The 15,048-nt window shown below is 59.5% G+C and overlaps 2 protein-coding genes across 6 annotated transcripts; both read right to left on the minus strand.

The window, feature by feature from the left end:
* Positions 1 to 1,644: 1,644 nt before the first annotated feature.
* On the minus strand, positions 1,645 to 7,026 carry MYDGF (myeloid derived growth factor). The gene is made up of 6 exons (XM_068164764.1): positions 6,843 to 7,026; positions 5,622 to 5,672; positions 4,766 to 4,827; positions 4,338 to 4,419; positions 3,662 to 3,734; positions 1,645 to 2,604 (listed from the first exon to the last, which is right to left on the minus strand). The coding sequence occupies exons 1-6, from the start codon at positions 6,996 to 6,998 to the stop codon at positions 2,525 to 2,527; spliced, it is 504 nt and encodes a 167-aa protein (XP_068020865.1). The 5' UTR covers positions 6,999 to 7,026; the 3' UTR covers positions 1,645 to 2,524.
* A 1,022-nt stretch (positions 7,027 to 8,048) lies between these two features.
* Positions 8,049 to 14,374, minus strand: LOC137454668 (procathepsin L-like). 5 transcript variants are annotated; one of them, XM_068164811.1, is made up of 8 exons: positions 14,268 to 14,374; positions 11,772 to 11,897; positions 11,527 to 11,649; positions 10,563 to 10,712; positions 9,672 to 9,896; positions 8,945 to 9,113; positions 8,655 to 8,769; positions 8,049 to 8,240 (listed from the first exon to the last, which is right to left on the minus strand). In XM_068164811.1, the coding sequence occupies exons 2-8, from the start codon at positions 11,886 to 11,888 to the stop codon at positions 8,141 to 8,143; spliced, it is 999 nt and encodes a 332-aa protein (XP_068020912.1). In that variant the 5' UTR covers positions 11,889 to 11,897; positions 14,268 to 14,374; the 3' UTR covers positions 8,049 to 8,140. The 5 variants fall into 5 exon arrangements, with proteins under 5 accessions (XP_068020912.1, XP_068020913.1, XP_068020915.1 ...); XM_068164812.1 differs by having other exon boundaries at positions 14,285 to 14,366; XM_068164814.1 differs by lacking the exon at positions 14,268 to 14,374 and adding an exon at positions 14,055 to 14,061.
* Between the last annotated feature and the right edge of the window lie 674 nt (positions 14,375 to 15,048).

The following is a 15,048-nucleotide window of genomic DNA, read 5'->3' on the forward strand; positions in this document are numbered from 1 at the left end:
GCCTGGGGGCGTGGGGTGGTGGGCATGGGGGTGGTGGGTTGATGGTTTGGAGAGAATGGTTTGGAAAGGACCTTTCAAGGTGATCTAGTCCAGCCCCCCTGCAGTCAGCAGGGACATCTGCAGCCAGAGCTGGCTGGGAAGTGGAGCATCTCTGTGAGGAGCAAAGGCTGAGAGCCCTGGGGCTGTTTGACCTGGAGAAGAGCAGCCCCAGAGGGGAGCTGAGCAATGCTCAGCAAGAGCTAAAGGGTGGAGGATCATGAGGATGGGGCTGGGCTCTTCTCAGTGGTGCCCACCAAAAGGACAAAGGGCAATGGGCACAAAGAGGAAGCCAGAACAGGAGGAGAAAATTCTTTGGTGTGAGGCTGCTGGAGGCCTGGAGCAGGCTGCCCAGAGAGGTTGTGGAGTCTCCTTCTCTGGGGAGATTCCAACCCCCCCTGGCCATTGTGATGCTGAGCAAACTGCTGTGGGTGCCCTGCTTTAGCACAGGGCTTGGACTGGATGCTCTCCAGACCTACCAGCCCCCAGCAGGCTGGCATTCTGTGCTCAGAGCCCCAAACAGCCTGACCTTAAAGGTCTTTATGAATTTTAATGGCTCTGTGATTCCAAGCTCCACCAAGGCACTGATCCCTCAGGGAGGGCAGGGGGAAGGTGGCTTCTGGCCCACAGTGTTTGAACAGAGACCTTCCTGTCCCACCCTGGGCTGGCAGCTGGAGTGGTCTCAGTGGAGCTACCAGCAGATGCTGTGAGCAGGCAGAGCAGAAGGGGGCTGCTGGCTGCAGTGGTGGCTGTGCTGAGGTGACAGCAGTGCTTGGCTGCTCCCTTCTCGAGGTGCATGGTGGTGGCAGCTGCAAGATGCTCCTTAATTGCATGAAATATCTCTGCTCAGATGAGCCCTGACTCATGCCTGTTCCCTTCATCCCCCAGGGCTTTTTGTACACCCCAGGACCACATTTAACTCACCACATGCCTGCCACCAGCTTTCCTCCATGCTCAAGGGTTGAATCTGAGACTTCTCCCCCACAGCCACCCTGTCCCCACACTCCTGCCTTTTTGTCCCAGGGAAGCCCTGGAGAGCACACCCCCTGCCAGAAGAGCCAATTTATGGCCTGGGTTTCCCACCCCAGCCCTGCCTGTACATCTGGGGAACCAGTCCCTTCAACAACCTTTGATCTGGTTCTCTCCCAGTAACTGGTTAAAGAGGGAGAAAGTCAAAGCCCTGCAACGTCAGCACCCTGAATACAGCTCAGGCAGGAGCATGCTGAGGCCATTCCTGGCCCCTGCAGATGATCTGCAGATCCTGGAAGAGCTGCACAGCAGAGAAAGAAGTATTTAGGAGCAGCCTGAAAAGCTGAGCTTGTTAAATTCCCAGTGCAAAGGGCTGCCAAAACACAGGGAACCCTCCCCAAAGCAGGCAAAAGCAGCTACCAACGACCATGACCATCACCAGGCAGCAAAAGTGCTCATGACAGGGCTGGGTTCCACAGAAACACAGCTGCTGCCTTCTTCTCAGACTCCTCTCAGGTGGGCAGCACCCCCCTAAACCCCCCAAACTCCCCTGGGCCATCTCAGCTCCCCCCTGGCCAAATGCCAAAGGGGGTGGCACTTGCTGGGCACCCAGCTGGAGATGCAGAGAGCAGAGCAACCTTAGGCCAGAGCACCATGCTTTGTTTCTTTATTTGTGTGGTGTTTACAGAGGAAAGGAATTCCACATTCCCTCACTCTTAGTACTCCAGATAACTAAAAAAAAACCCTAAAGAAGTCACTTCTGTAGGTAGCAAACAGTCCTGCAGGTACTGAGACAGAAGTGCTGCTTGGATTGATTCCTGGGTTTGTCAGCTCTGCTTTTCCCCCACACTGAGCTCTCCCAGCTCTCCACCGAGGCAGCCCCAGCACATCCCCTCCCCCACGCTCCAGAAGGGAGATTTGGCCAACCCTGTCCCTTCTTCCCTCCTCTTCCCTCACCCAACTGAATGATCTCCTCCTGCCATGCTTGCAGAGGGAGAAACCCTGCCCATTTCCCCTCCAGAGACTAAAGAGTTAACTTCCCTTTTTTTTTTGCCAGCCCTGGTTAAATCCAGCCACTTATCTTTCTGCATTGCTCTTTCCCAGCAAGGGAGATAAGGAGCCCCTGTTGGAGGGGAGCTTTACCATATTCAGCAGATCAACCAAGCAGCAAGAGGGTGACAGAATGGCTGCCTTGCAGATCAGGAGCCTCAGAGGAGGTTTCCAGCTGCAAAGCACCTTGTTACTCTGACACCAGACAGAATGCAGCTGCCTTCAACACCTCCACAGCTCACTTTGTGTGTTGGACCCCAGCACCAGTTCAATAGGGACAACAGGAAAGGTTTGGACAACAGGAAAGGTTTGACCAACTGAAACACAACAAAACAAAACAAAACAACCCACCCAAATCCAACAGAAAAAAAACCAAATCAAGGAAAGAAGAAAGAAAAAGCCCTCAGTTAAGAAAGAAATCCTCCTGATCTGCCAGGCTCCTCTGGCCCAAGCCCCCCTGGCCACGGGGTCACAGCTCATCACGGGGCGTTCTCGCTACAATCATGAGTTTGGAGAGCTCAAAACGGAACTTGCCTTCCCTGTGAGAGACTGGGAAAGAGAGAAAACAAGCAGAGGGTAAACAGATGGGAAAGCAGGAACCAAACAGCCCTGCTGGTCCCCTTCCAGGAGGCTAAAGGCAGCACAAGTCGGGCACTGCACTTCCTCCCCCGAGGAGAGCGTCGCGATAAAGCTCTTCTCCCCTCCTGCTAAACCAACATTGACACTGCAATGGGAGCTGTAAAATCCAGCTGCCAGCTATGGATCCAGAGCAGCCCAGCTCCAGGAGGTGCCCTCACCTCCTGCACATTGTCACCTGGCTGCAGGAAGCTTAAATCACAGAACTGTGGAATGGTAGGGGCTGGAAAGGAGCTCTGGAGATCACCAGGTGCAATCCCCCTGCCAAAGCAGGGTCAGCCAGAGCACAGGATGGCATCCAGGTGGGTTTGGAATGACTCCAGATGGGAGACTCCACAACCTCTCTGGGCAGCCTGTTCCAGTGCTCCAGCACCCTCAAAGCAAAGAGGTTTCTCCTCATGTTTAGATGGAACTTCCTATGTCCCAGTTTGTGCCCACTGCCCCTTGTCCTGTCACTGGGCCCCACTGAAAAAAGCCTGAGCCCACCCTCCTGACACCCACCCTTGAAGTACTGATCAGCATTGATGAGATCCCTCTCAGGCTGCTCTCTCCCAGACTAAAAAGCCCCAAGTCCCTCAGCCTAGAAGAGAAATGTTCCAGACCCCTACTCACAGAAGGCTCTGGGCTAGAGGGGACCCTCCAAGGCCACCTTGTCCAGCACCCCTGCAGTCAGCAGAACAACCCCAACTAGATCAGGTTGCCCAGGGCCCCAGCAAGTTTGACCTTGAATGTCTCCAGGGACAGGGTCTCAACCACATCCCTAGGCAACCCGCTCCAGTGTCTCCCCAGAACTTCCTCCTGATGCCCAACCTACTCCTCCCCTGCTCCAGTTTCAGCAATGATTCATCTTTGTAGCCCTTTACTGTACCCTCTCAAGCACTTCCCTGTCCTCTTGAATGGTCTCCTGGAGGACAGCCAGGCTCATCTCCCACCCCAGCCCCTTTCTGACCCCCTTCTCCTGGGCACAGACCTGTTGTTTCAGTGACTTCAAACTCTTCCTGTTTTAAGGGGATATCGCTTCGGGCACCCGCTGCAGCTTGAGACTGAAATGGGAAGGAAGAAGCAGTTTAGGCAGTTGAGGCAATCCAAGAAGCTGCTGCCTTTAAAGCAAACAAGCACAGCATGTGCTGAAAAAGAATGAATCCATGTTTTAGAGCCATGTGGAGTGAAAGAACTCAGCCCACAAAAGAAATCTAAAGGCAAATCCCTGGCTGGTTTCCCTTCTCCTATTAAACCATGGATGTGGGTCCTTCAGGTGGCTGAAAACCCCACCACTGAAAACTGGGAAATGGAAGCACAAACCAGACCAAAGCACCAGCAGAGGTTTTGACTTCCCCCCTGCCTCACACCTGAACCTGTTGGGGCAAACCAAGGCTCCCCTCACGCTGTGCACCCTGGGCAGGGCAGAGCCTCTTGGGCTCCCTGACGCTGGGGCAAAGCCAGCGGCGAAGCGTGGAGAGAGCAGGAATGAAGTGGTGCAGGAGAGCCTACCTGCAGCCACTCTCCTGCCTGCCACCAGTCTTTAATTAGGGAGGTGATGAAGCACATTTGATTGCACAGATGTCTAATCAATGTTTTCCATGTCTAATTCATGTTTTATAGCAGCCTCCCACACGCCTGCTTGCGAGCGATCAGCTGGGACTTACATAAGCCATGGCATGCTCGATCTTGGCTCCTTTCACTTCAGCTTTAAACTGGGTAAAGAAGAGATAAGACTTCCCTTGGGGCCTGCAAGAAGAAAGCAGAGTCTTTGACATCAGAAGAGAGAGTGGAGGTGCAGATGAGCTCAGGATTCACAGCTCCCTCCCTCCACAACCACCTCTGGCTCTTGTGTAGCTCTATCCAGTGAGGAGGAGGGTGGCGAGGGGGAGGCACAGCATTTGCAGCTCCCTCTACCTGGCTGAAGAGCCCACCCAGAGGCACAGGGAGAGGCAAAAACCCTCAGGAGCTGCCCTGTAGAGAGGCAAACCCAGGCAGGAGGCAAGGTCCACAGCCTCTGGCAGGGTTCCTGACCCAGATCCCACCTGCCTTGCTGCTGCTTTTGGCTCAGGGAGTTTGGGGTTACTGAACACACCTCCAGAGGGAGCAGGAGAAGAGCAGGTTGTCCTCACTGACTCCAACGTCCATCTGCCATTGCTGCACAGGGGAAAGGTCCAAACAGTTACTGTGGGCAAGAGCCTCCTCCTTCCTGCTCAGCCCTGAGGTCAGTCACCTCCCCTCCCACCTGCAGCAGGACAAGTTTCAACCATTCTAAACCAACACAGCTCTTCCTTTGTGTCACACAAAAGCCAAGGCCTGCTCAGCCTCTCCTCACCAGAACTTCATCAGCACAGTCAAAAAGTGAAAGCCTTTGCACCCTTTGCACTCAAAGAGAAGGATTCACAGAATGGTTTGGGTTGGAAGGGACCTTCAAGACCATCTAGTTCCAACCCCCTTGCCCTGGGCAGGGACACACTTAGCCCAGCTTGCTCAAGGCCTCCTTCATCCTGGCCTTGATTCTGACAGGGCTTGGAGATAAGAAAGTACAAACTGTGTGTCTGCACAGCAGCAAGGGACACAAACCTTCAAGGCTCCTCAAGAGCCTCCTAGGAGCTGCTCCTAGGAGGTCCTTCCTACCAACTGGGGTATGAAGACATCACCCCTTGCTCTCCAGAGGCATCCAGCCCAGGGATTTGTTGAGCCTGACAGAAGCCATGGCCTCTCGAGCCGCAGCATGGCTGCGCCACACGAAGGACACTTCTGTCCAGGGAGCAAGTCCAACAGAGCTACTTTTGCCAACAGACAGCATTGGAGATGGTGCAGTCCCTCTTCCTCACAGCTCCTGCCCCTGGAATCAGCTCATGACAGAGGAAATTGTCCTCAACAGCTTTTCACTGTCCAGCTGTAGAGATCAAGCGCAAGGGAAAAGCTCCAAGGTTGCTCCAACTCACCTCATTCGTTCCTCCCTGAGCTGAGTAGGTGAAGGTGCAGCTGTAATCCCCCTGAAGAAGAGAAGAGGACTATCAGCAGCCTCACCCAAGCAGGACCTTCTCACTGTTCACCAGCAGCCACTTCTGAGTGATGAGATGAGATCTGGGGACACCTGAGAGAGTCAGGGTGGCATGGTGCAGCCCCTCGTGGTCTCACTCCAGGGTGACGGAGGAGGAGCACACACCACATCCACATCCAGACCTTGGAGGAGCACAGACAGAGCCAGGGACCATGCAGTCCTCATCCCCTGTGGGATGCCCTGTGGTGAGGACTTGTGTTCTGGGGTTCCAGGAACCCCCTTCTCCACTGAGCCTCTTCCCCATGGTGAGTCTCCTCCCCATGGGCACCCTCTTTCTTTGAGACTCTGTTCCCACTGGTGACCCTCCCTCCCCTTGGGGCACCTCCTCCCTTTAGACACCCCCCTGGAGAGCCTCTTCTCCTTTGGGGCCATTCTCCACAGCAAATCTCCCTGCCTGGGGACCTCCTCACCACAGGACTGTCCCACCTTGGGGGACCAATTCTCCTTGTGGATGTCCTGATGAAGACTTCATTCTGGAGACCTCCTCCTTTGTGGAAGTCTCTCTCTCCTTAGGGGCCTCCCTTATCCCCGGGAGCTTCCTGTCTTTGGACACTTCTCTTAGGAACTTTATTCTCCTTGAGAACTCATTCCTTCATGGGGGCTCTCTCCCTCTACAGGGGATCCCTCTTCTCCCTGGGAGCCTCCCGATTTGAGACTCCCCTCGGGGACATCTTCTCAAGGACTCCCTTCTTCACGGGGGGCTCCCTCCATACGACCTCTCTTCCTCTATAGGGGATCCCTCTTCTGCCTGCGAGCCTCCTGCCTCTGAAGACCACTCCACCCGGGGACCCTCTTCTCGCTGGAGAACCATTTCCGGATAGGAGTTTCTCTTTCCTTGGAGACCCCACTTCCCCCCGGGAGCCTCCTGACTTTGGAGACCGCACCGTGGGGATCCCTCTCCCCTGGGTACCCCCTCCCTGACCCTGTCAGAGGCTAAAGCCCCCCACCCACCAGCCCGGACCCCCACAACTCGCCCATAGGTAGTCCCGCCTTCCCTCGCTGACAGCCAATCCCCGTGTGGGGAGGCGGGAGCGACATGCCCCGCAGCCAGTGAAGAGGAGGCGCGTACGCTCTCCTCACCCTCTCCCTCCTCGGCTCTCACCAGGCTCCGGGAGAAGGAGTGAACCTCCCCGCCAGGCCGCACGTCGAATTCGGCCGTGCTCGCTTCCTCCGCGGCCCGGGCCGCCAGGCACAGCAGAGCGGCGAGCACCAGCGCGGCCCACAGCCACCGGCTGCTCCTCCCGCTGGGCGCCGCCATCTTGGAAAGGAAGCGGGGGCTACGGCGGGCGGGAGGGGTCAAGGCGGGCTGCGGCCGCCCCGGCGGCCATCTTGGGTTTGGGCGGCGAGCCCGGGCGGCTTAACCCTTGGAGCGCCGCGGTGCGGGCAGGGGAGCGTGGGGACAGGGGAGCGTGGGGACAGGGGATCCGGGGACAGGGGAGCGGGGGGACAGGGGAGCGTGGGGACAGGGGAGCCCGGGGACAGGGGATCCGGGGACAGGGGAGCGTGGGGACAGGGGAGCGTGGGGACAGGGGAGCCCGGGGACAGGGGAGCCCGGGGACAGGGCATCATCTGTGCAGCCACCACGGGGACACGGAGCAAAGGCTGTGGGGCCGTGGGGCAGGGGAGCACGGAGCCAAGGCACAGCTGGGACAAAGCCCACAGGGAGAGGGGGCCGTGGGAACAGGGTTGCTGGGACAAAGGCAATGGGCACGGTGGGGCAAGGAGCCGCTGGGATCTGCAACAAGGGGGACAGAGAGAGCTCACCCCCGAGCCAGTGCCCGTGGGGCCACTCTCTGCTGTGGGGTGGCTCCCACTGGGGTTAGGGACTGCTGTGGGGAGCCCAAGCAGCCCCCACAGCCCTCCAGCCCTTCTGACCCTGTGAGCTGTGCGTGCCTGGCACTAAATCCCACAATTTCTTCTCTGGAGAGGGACAAGAATAAAAAGCAGGGTGGGGAAGGTTCACTTCGTGCCTGTGGGGCAGCTTCAATGGGGTAAAGTTCTGCTCAGGGCACTGGGGGCAGCTGTGCCGGCTCGGGACCCGGGCGTGGGGCAGCGGTGCCAGCTCGGGACCTCGGCGTGGGGCAGCGGTGCCGGCTGAGGACCTCGGCCTGGGGCAGAGCTGCAGCCACAGCCAGAAGATCCAGCCCTGGCTGGTGGCCTTGGGGATGCACCGGGAAGGAAAAGGGCCCGCGGGGAGGGGGAGAAGGGAGATGGCCAAGCTGGAAGGAAGGTTGCAGAGCATCGTGGGGAGGGAGCTGTGCCCCAGCCCCCACACCCTGCCCGGCCACCCTTTGCAGGTGCAGAGCCGTCGGCAGCGCCACTTTTAATTGCTTCTCACAGCACACAACCAAAAGCCTCTTTCCAGAAGGAAGCAGCCAGGGCAGGGAGGAAGGTCCTGGCTCACAGCACAGGGAAGCTGGCCTGGGTGGCCACCCCACACTGGTTGTCAGCACCCTTGAGCAGGCGGATGTAGCCCTGCTCACCCCAGCGCTCCGACCAGCTGCGGGAAGAGAGGGAGCAGGATCACAGCCCCGTTCCTCACAGCCCCGTTCCTCACAGCCCCCTTCCTCACAGCCCCCTTCCTCACAGCCCCCTTCCTCACAGCCCCCTTCCTCACAGCCCCCTTCCCCTCGCCGCCCCCTTCCTTTATTTAGAATAAACCAAACCAGGTTGGAAGAGACCTTCAAGGTCATCACGTCCAACCCATCAACCAATCCAACCCACCCAAACAGCTCACCCATGGCACCAAGCACCCCATCAAGTCTACTCCTCCCCTCGCCGCCCCCTTCCCCCATGGAGAGCCAGCCCTGCTTGGGGAGGACCCCGTGGGCAGGAGAGGAGGAACAGGCTGGGGGGGGGGGGGGGGGGGGGGGGGGGAAGGGCAGCAGGTTGTGGGGACACCCCCAGCCCCTACCTGTTCTTCAGGATCCAGTAGCTGACGTTGTGGCCACCCTCCTGGCTCGTGCCGTAGCCCACAGCCAGCATCCCGTGGTTCACCCTCTGGCTGCAGAACTTGCTGCTGAAGATGCCTGGGGAGAGCAGAGCTGGGGTGAGCTGGCCCTGGTGGATCCTTCTCCAGGTGAAAGCAGGGTGGTGGATCCCATTCCCCTGAGCATCCCCCAGGGCTCAACAACCAACCCACCCCTGCAGCAAGGCAGCCCTGCCTCAGTTTCCCCACCCATGCCACCAGGAGCAGGACTGTACCTGACTTGTAGAAGTGGAAGTGGAAGCTGCTGGCATCCACTGCCACAGACACAGGGCCCATGGTGGCCACTGCCTGCTCCAGCGCTGCCTCACTGCCCTGAGCCACCAGCCAGGTGGCAGAGCAGTTGGCTGCCCTGTCCTGGGGGTTGTATTGGCACCTAGAGGTGTCCTGAAGAGGAGGGAGAGGGTGAGGTTGAATATTAGGAACCATTTCTTTGCTGCAGGAGTGGTCAGGGGCTGGAACAGGCTGCCCAGGGAGGTGGTGGAGTCCCCATCCCTGGAGGTGTTCAAGGGATGTGTGGCCCATGGGCACTTGGGGCCATGGTGGGATTGGGTTGCTGCTTGGACTGGGTGAGTCCTTTTCCAACCTTGGTGGGAATCATCTGTGCCAGGGCTGGGACCTGCCAGCAGTGCTCTGACAGCACAGGGGGCACTGGGTGGAAGCTGAGGCACAGGAAGTTCCATGGAACCATGAGGAAAAGCTTTTTCCCCTGTGAGGGTGGCAGAGCCCAGGAGCAGGCTGCCCAGGGAGGGTTCTGGAGTCTCGTTCTCATGAGATGCCCAGAACCTGCCTGGCTGTGTTCCTGTGGGACCTGCTCTGGGTGCTCCTGCTCTGGCTGGGGGGGGGGGGGTGGTCGGACTGGCTGCTCTCTGAAGGTCCCTTCCAGCCCCTTTTAGCATCCTGTGGCTGTGTGGCAGCTCCCAGGGGCCAGCAGGCAGCCCTCACCACGGCTGTGTAAGGGTAGAGGTGCTCCGAGTTGAGGCCTCCGTTGTCCCGCACGTACTGGAAGGCGCAGGTCATGTAGCCCCCGCTGCAGCCGTGGTTGCCCAGCTTCCAGGAGCAGTCGATGAGGTTCTGCTCACTCAGCACCACCAGCTTCCCTGTCTGCTTGAACACCAGCCCCTCCAAGGCCCCCGTGGCGCTGAACGCCCAGCAGGACCCACAGTGTCCCTGGGGGACAGAGAGAGGTCGCAGCATGGCCCCGCAGCACGGCCCCGCAGGCTGAGAGGTCACAGCACAGCCCCGCAGCACGGCCCCGCAGCACGGCCCCGCAGCACGGCCCCGCAGCACGGCCCCGCAGCACGGCCCCGCAGCCTGAGAGGTCACAGCACGGCCCCGCAGCCTGAGAGGTCACAGCACAGCCCCGCAGCACGGCCCCGCAGCACGGCCCCGCAGCCTGCCGGAGGGGGATGCTCTGCCCCCCTGCTGCCGCTCTCCAGCTCCTCAGCTGCAAAACTGCCGCAGCCCAGGCTGTGGGAGATGCTTCTCTGGGTTGCCCAGAGATGGTTTTGGTGACTGGGAGGATGCTGCTGCCTGGTTCTGCCTAGGGGGAATGGAGCAAAACTGGAAGTGGGGAGATTCAGATTGGATGTTAAGAAGTTGTTCCCCAGGAGGGTAGTGAGAGCCTGGCACAGGCTGCCCAGGGAGGTGCTGGAAGCCTCATGCCTGGAGGTGTTTGCAGCCAGGCTGGAGGTGGCTCTGAGCAACCTGCTCTAGCATGAGGTGTCCCTGCAGGGGGGTTTGTAACTGGCTGAGCCTTGAGGTCCCTTCCAACCCTGACAATTCTCTGATTCAATGATTCTGTGCCCAGACACCCAGCACCCAGCTCTTGCCCACCTGGTTCTTTACAGGTGTCACATAGCCTTTTGTCCTCCAGTCCACCTCTGCTGGGGTCTTCAGGGCTGCTGATGCTTTGAAGATCAGTGCTGGCTCATCCCACCCTGCTGGGCTGAAGCCATTCAAGAGCTGATTGAACTCCTCATCTGTCTGCAGGCCACCAAGGGAAAGCTGCTGTGATGCCAGGAGTCAGCCCAGCAGCCCTGGAGCTCCTCACCCCTGCTCAGTCCATGGGAAGCCACCCAGCCCCAGGGGCACCTGCAGCTTCCAGGGGAACAATCAGGGGATAACTGGTCCCTGGATCAAGCCCTGGGTGCAGCAGGGGCTCCCCAGCCCAAGCCCTGGGTGCAGCAGGGGGTCCCCAGCCCAAGCCCTGGGTGCAGCAGGGGTCCCCAGCCCAAGCCCTGGGCGCAGCAGGGGTCCCCAGCCCAAGCCCTGGGTGCAGCAGGTTGTCCCCAGCCCAAGCCCTGGGTGCAGCAGGGGGTCCCCAGCCCAAGCCCTGGGTGCAGCAGGGGTCCCCAGCCCAAGCCCTGGGTGCAGCAGGGGTCCCCAGCCCAAGCCCTGGGTGCAGCAGGTTGTCCCCAGCCCAAGCCCTGGGTGCATCAGGGGTCCCCAGCCCAAGCCCTGGGTGCATCAGGGGTCCCCAGCCCCAGCTCTGGGCGCAGCAGGGGTCCCCAGCCCCAGCTCTGGGCGCAGCAGGGGTCCCCAGCCCCAGTCCTGGGTGCAGCAGGGGTCCCCAGCCCCAGTCCTGGGTGCATCAGGGGTCCCCAGCCCAAGCCCTGGGTGCAGCAGGGGGTCCCCAGCCCAAGCCCTGGGTGCAGCAGGGGGTCCCCAGCCCCAGCCCTGGGTGCAGCAGGGGTCCCCAGCCCCAGCCCTGGGTGCAGCAGGGGTTCCCCAGCCCCAGTCCTGGGTGCACTGGGGGGTGGGCAGTCCCCAGGGGAGGCGGTGGGCAGGGGGGCAGTACCAGGTCCCCGTGGTGGTTCATGGCCAGGCGGAAGCTGTGCTGCCCCCTCGCCTCCTCCCGGTTGTGCTGCCGGATGCGCCGCAGGTTCTTCTCCCAGACCTCCCTGCGAGTGGCCTCAGCCTCCTGCCGTGGAGCAGAAACCTGCCTCAGGAGCATGGGGGCACAGGAGGGGGCTGGGAGCACCTGGGTGACTCTGGGTGCAAGGGCCTCAGAGCCAGCCCCTGCCTGAGGGGAGCAGGACCTACCGCTGGGTACTCCTTGGCGTGGAGGCTCTTCCACCCTTCCCACATCTCCTCCAGGGCAGGATCTGGTGCTGTGGTACAGCCCAGCAGCGCCAGCAGCAGCCACAGCAGCATGGCCATGGCACCCAGCTGGGGAAAGGGCAAGAGTGGGGTCAAAGGGGTCCCTGTGCTGAGCCCCACAGCTACCAGCTGGGGCCATGGGCTGGCAGCAGGATGAGTCCTTCCTAGCCCTGGATTAGAGGCAAGGGGGGAGGCAAAGAAATGCAAACAGAGCAGCCAGGCCAGAAGGGAGAGAGACAGGTTGGGCCCTTCAGCTGGATCAGCTCTTGCCTGGCCACACACTGCTGTTTTGACAGGAGCTTTAGGAGGTCTTAGCTGTCCTTTGGGTGGCATTTAAGTGTCCTTTTTAGGAGAGGAAGGAGCAGCTTCAGCGGGGAGCAGAGCCTGGATGGCAGGAGGAGGCAAACACAGACAAAAGGGCAGTGAGAGCTGCTGGCTCTGCCCCCTCCCTGCCCCACTGTGCTCACAGAACCCCCAAATCCCAGCGTGGTGGATCCCCTTCAGGTATTGAAATGCAGCCCTAAGGTCTCCCTGGAGACTGAACAGCCCCAGCTCTCCCAGCCTGTGCCCATAGCAGAGGTGCTCCAACCCTCTGATCATCCTGGGGGCCTCCTCTGGAACCATTCCCTCAGCTCCAGGTCCTCCTTGTGTTGAGGGCCCTGGAGCTGGACACAGCACTGCAGGTGAGGTCTCAGCAGAGCAGGGAGGCAGAATCCCCTCCCTCCATCTCTGGCCACGCTGCTTCTGAAGAGCCCAGCGGAGCAAGAACTGCAGCTGCTGGGCCAGGACAGAGCTGGTTTCACTTGGAAGCCAGCAGAAAGCTGCCCCCAAAGAACGAGAAAGCTGCCCCAGCCTCCAAGCAAAGGGCTTGGGCTGGAAGCAGAGCCAAGAGGCTTGCCTGCAGCGGTGGGAGTGCAGAGGAGCTGCTGCCCCACGCCGATGACTGAAGCCTTGCATCTGTCCCAGCAGGGGGGCAGGAAGCCCTGGGACGTGCTTACCCAAAATCCCTCCCTGAGGATTTTCCAGTATCACTTTACAGCCTTTCTTTGGGCCAGCACAGGCAGGCAGCCCTCTCCCAGCCCCAGCCCTGCTCCTGCCACCCCCAGCCCCCCCTCCACCGCAGCCATTTGTCTTCCTCACATCACCACTGCCGCACGCCCCACACCTCCCGTGCTGGCCTTTGGTATTCCTGAGCAACTTCAGTTATTCCTGGGGTGCTGCTCTGCTCAGCCCCCCAGCACACAGCAGGGCCCTGGCAGATCAAATGCCTCTGGCCACCCTCAGCGCTCAGCACGGAGTTTCCACTGATGTGGCCTCCCAAGGGCGAGGGCTGGAGTCACACCTTGATTCCACACGCTCTGGGAGTGGAGAGCCATAGGATCCATGGAATGGGCTGGCTTGGAAGGGACCTTCGAGATCATCCAGTTCCAACCCCCCTGCCATGGGCAGACACTTTCCTCTGGGCCAGGTTCCAACCTCCAGGGAGGAGGCATCCACAGCCTCCCTGGGCAACCTGTTCCAGGCTCTCCCCACCCTCGCTGGAAGGAATTTTTTCCTACTCTCCAGCCTGAATCTGCCCTCCTCAAGCTTCAGTCCATCCCCTCTCATCCTACCACAACAAGCCCTTGTCAAAAGTCCCTTCCCAGCTTCCTTGCAGCCCCCTCTCTCAGGTACTGCAACAGCAGGAAGTTTTCCATCTGAGCATCTCTCAGGGTGAAGTGGTGGCTTTCAGGAGCTAATTCTGCGGCTTGAGAAGCGTTGGTGCTGTAAAAATAAGTCCCCAGGAACATCTGTTCTCCCTCCACATCCTCTGCCTAAAAATAAAGCCCCACATGTTGGGTGCTCACAGGAGAAATGCCTCCCAGGCTGCTCCCAGGCTCAGTCCAGCTTCTTGAGGAAGAGCTTTCTGTGCCCAGTTTCACCCCTTGCAGCCCCAGCCCTCAGCCCGCTCAGGAAATGAACTCAGCTCCACTCTGCAGCTGCAAACCCTCTCTCCAAGAGCCACCCTGGACCCAGCTGCACCCTGCTTGGTGCTCCCCCACAGGAGAGCTGTGGTGGGCACCATCCACATCCTTCTTATTTCACCCCTTGACCGAGGCTGCTCCGTGCTGGGAAGCTCAGGGCTGGGGGTTGGTTCTTTCCCAGTTAATAACGCTCAGGATTCTCAGGTCCCACCCTCCCATGCCCCCCCCCCCCCCCCAACCCCCCCAAAAAACCCAGAACCACCTCTTTTTGATGGCATCAAATAATCCTTCAGCTTCAGATGTAAGCTTGGAGGATCAAAGGAGCTGACAGCTTTGTAAACTCTCCCAGACAAGAGCGTTTCAAGAGTGCATCGCAGGCATTTTAAGAAACACTTGGCTCATTCAGGACAGGAAAAAGCAATTCAAGTTCAGACTGAAAAGAAACAAAACCCCCCTGCAGAACCAAGCTCCTTACCCTCCACCAGCACCCACCAGGCTCTGAGGGCGGCAGGGAGAAACTCTCCTGTCTGCAGAGGTCTCCCTCAAGGCAGCTTCAGAGATGTGCAATTTCCTCCATCGCTGTCCCCTTCCGCTCCCTCTGACCTCAAAGGCTGCACCAGGGGCTGCGCACGGGGGGGATGTGGGTGGAAGGTGAAACAGCTTCAACAGTCAGGGCAAGAAGGTTGAGAGAGGCTCTCCTTCCCCTCTGCTCTGCCCTAGGGAGGTCACAGCTGCACTACTGAGTCCAGTTCTGGGCTCTCCAGCTCAAGAGACAGGGAACTGCTGGGGAGACTCCAGCAGAGGCCACAACGATGCTGAGAGGCCTGGAGCAGCTCTGGGAGGAGCAAAAGCTGAGAGCCTGGAGAAGAGCAGCCCCAGAGTGGAGCTGAGCAATGCTCAGCAAGAGCTAAAGGAGCTGTGTGGAGCAAGAGGATGGGGCCAGGCTCTGCTCAGTGGTACCCAGGGACAGGCCAAGGGGCAATAGGCACAGACTGGAAGCCAGGAGGTTCCATCAGAAGATGAAGAGAAACTTCTTCGGTGTGAGGCTGCTGGAGCCCTGGAGCAGGCTGCCCAGAGGAGTTGTGGAGTCTCCTCTGCAGAGCTTCCAACCCCCCCTGGGAATTGTGCTCCTGGGCAAGCTGCTGTGGCTGCCCTGCTGGAGCAGGGGGGTTGGACTGAGTGAGCTCCAGAGGTCCCTTCCCACCCCACCCCGCTGAGTTTCTGTGCAGGGGGTAACAAATACCTTCACATTTATG

The sequence above is a fragment of the Melanerpes formicivorus genome, unplaced genomic scaffold (genome assembly GCF_026170545.1).
Source record: "Melanerpes formicivorus ecotype bairdi unplaced genomic scaffold, bMelFor1.0.p_v2 SCAF_83, whole genome shotgun sequence".
Lineage (NCBI taxonomy): Eukaryota > Metazoa > Chordata > Aves > Piciformes > Picidae > Melanerpes > Melanerpes formicivorus.

Bases quoted from the DNA above. Each gene is read 5' to 3' on its own strand.
- MYDGF (XM_068164764.1), bottom strand. From the start codon at position 6,998: ATGGCGGCGCCCAGCGGGAGGAGCAGCCGGTGGCTGTGGGCCGCGCTG. The intron at 4,828-5,621 runs GTGAGTTGGAGC...TCCCCTGTGCAG, and splicing joins CTCAGGGAGGAACGAATGAG to CAATGGCAGATGGACGTTGG. The intron at 4,420-4,765 runs GTGTGTTCAGTA...TTCTTCTTGCAG, and splicing joins TTCTCCTGCTCCCTCTGGAG to GCCCCAAGGGAAGTCTTATC.
- LOC137454668 (XM_068164811.1), bottom strand. From the start codon at position 11,888: ATGGCCATGCTGCTGTGGCTGCTGCTGGCGCTGCTGGGCTGTACCACA. The intron at 10,713-11,526 runs GTACTGCCCCCC...GGTGGCCTGCAG, and splicing joins TGAACCACCACGGGGACCTG to ACAGATGAGGAGTTCAATCA. The intron at 9,897-10,562 runs GTGGGCAAGAGC...TCTGTCCCCCAG, and splicing joins TGACACCTGTAAAGAACCAG to GGACACTGTGGGTCCTGCTG.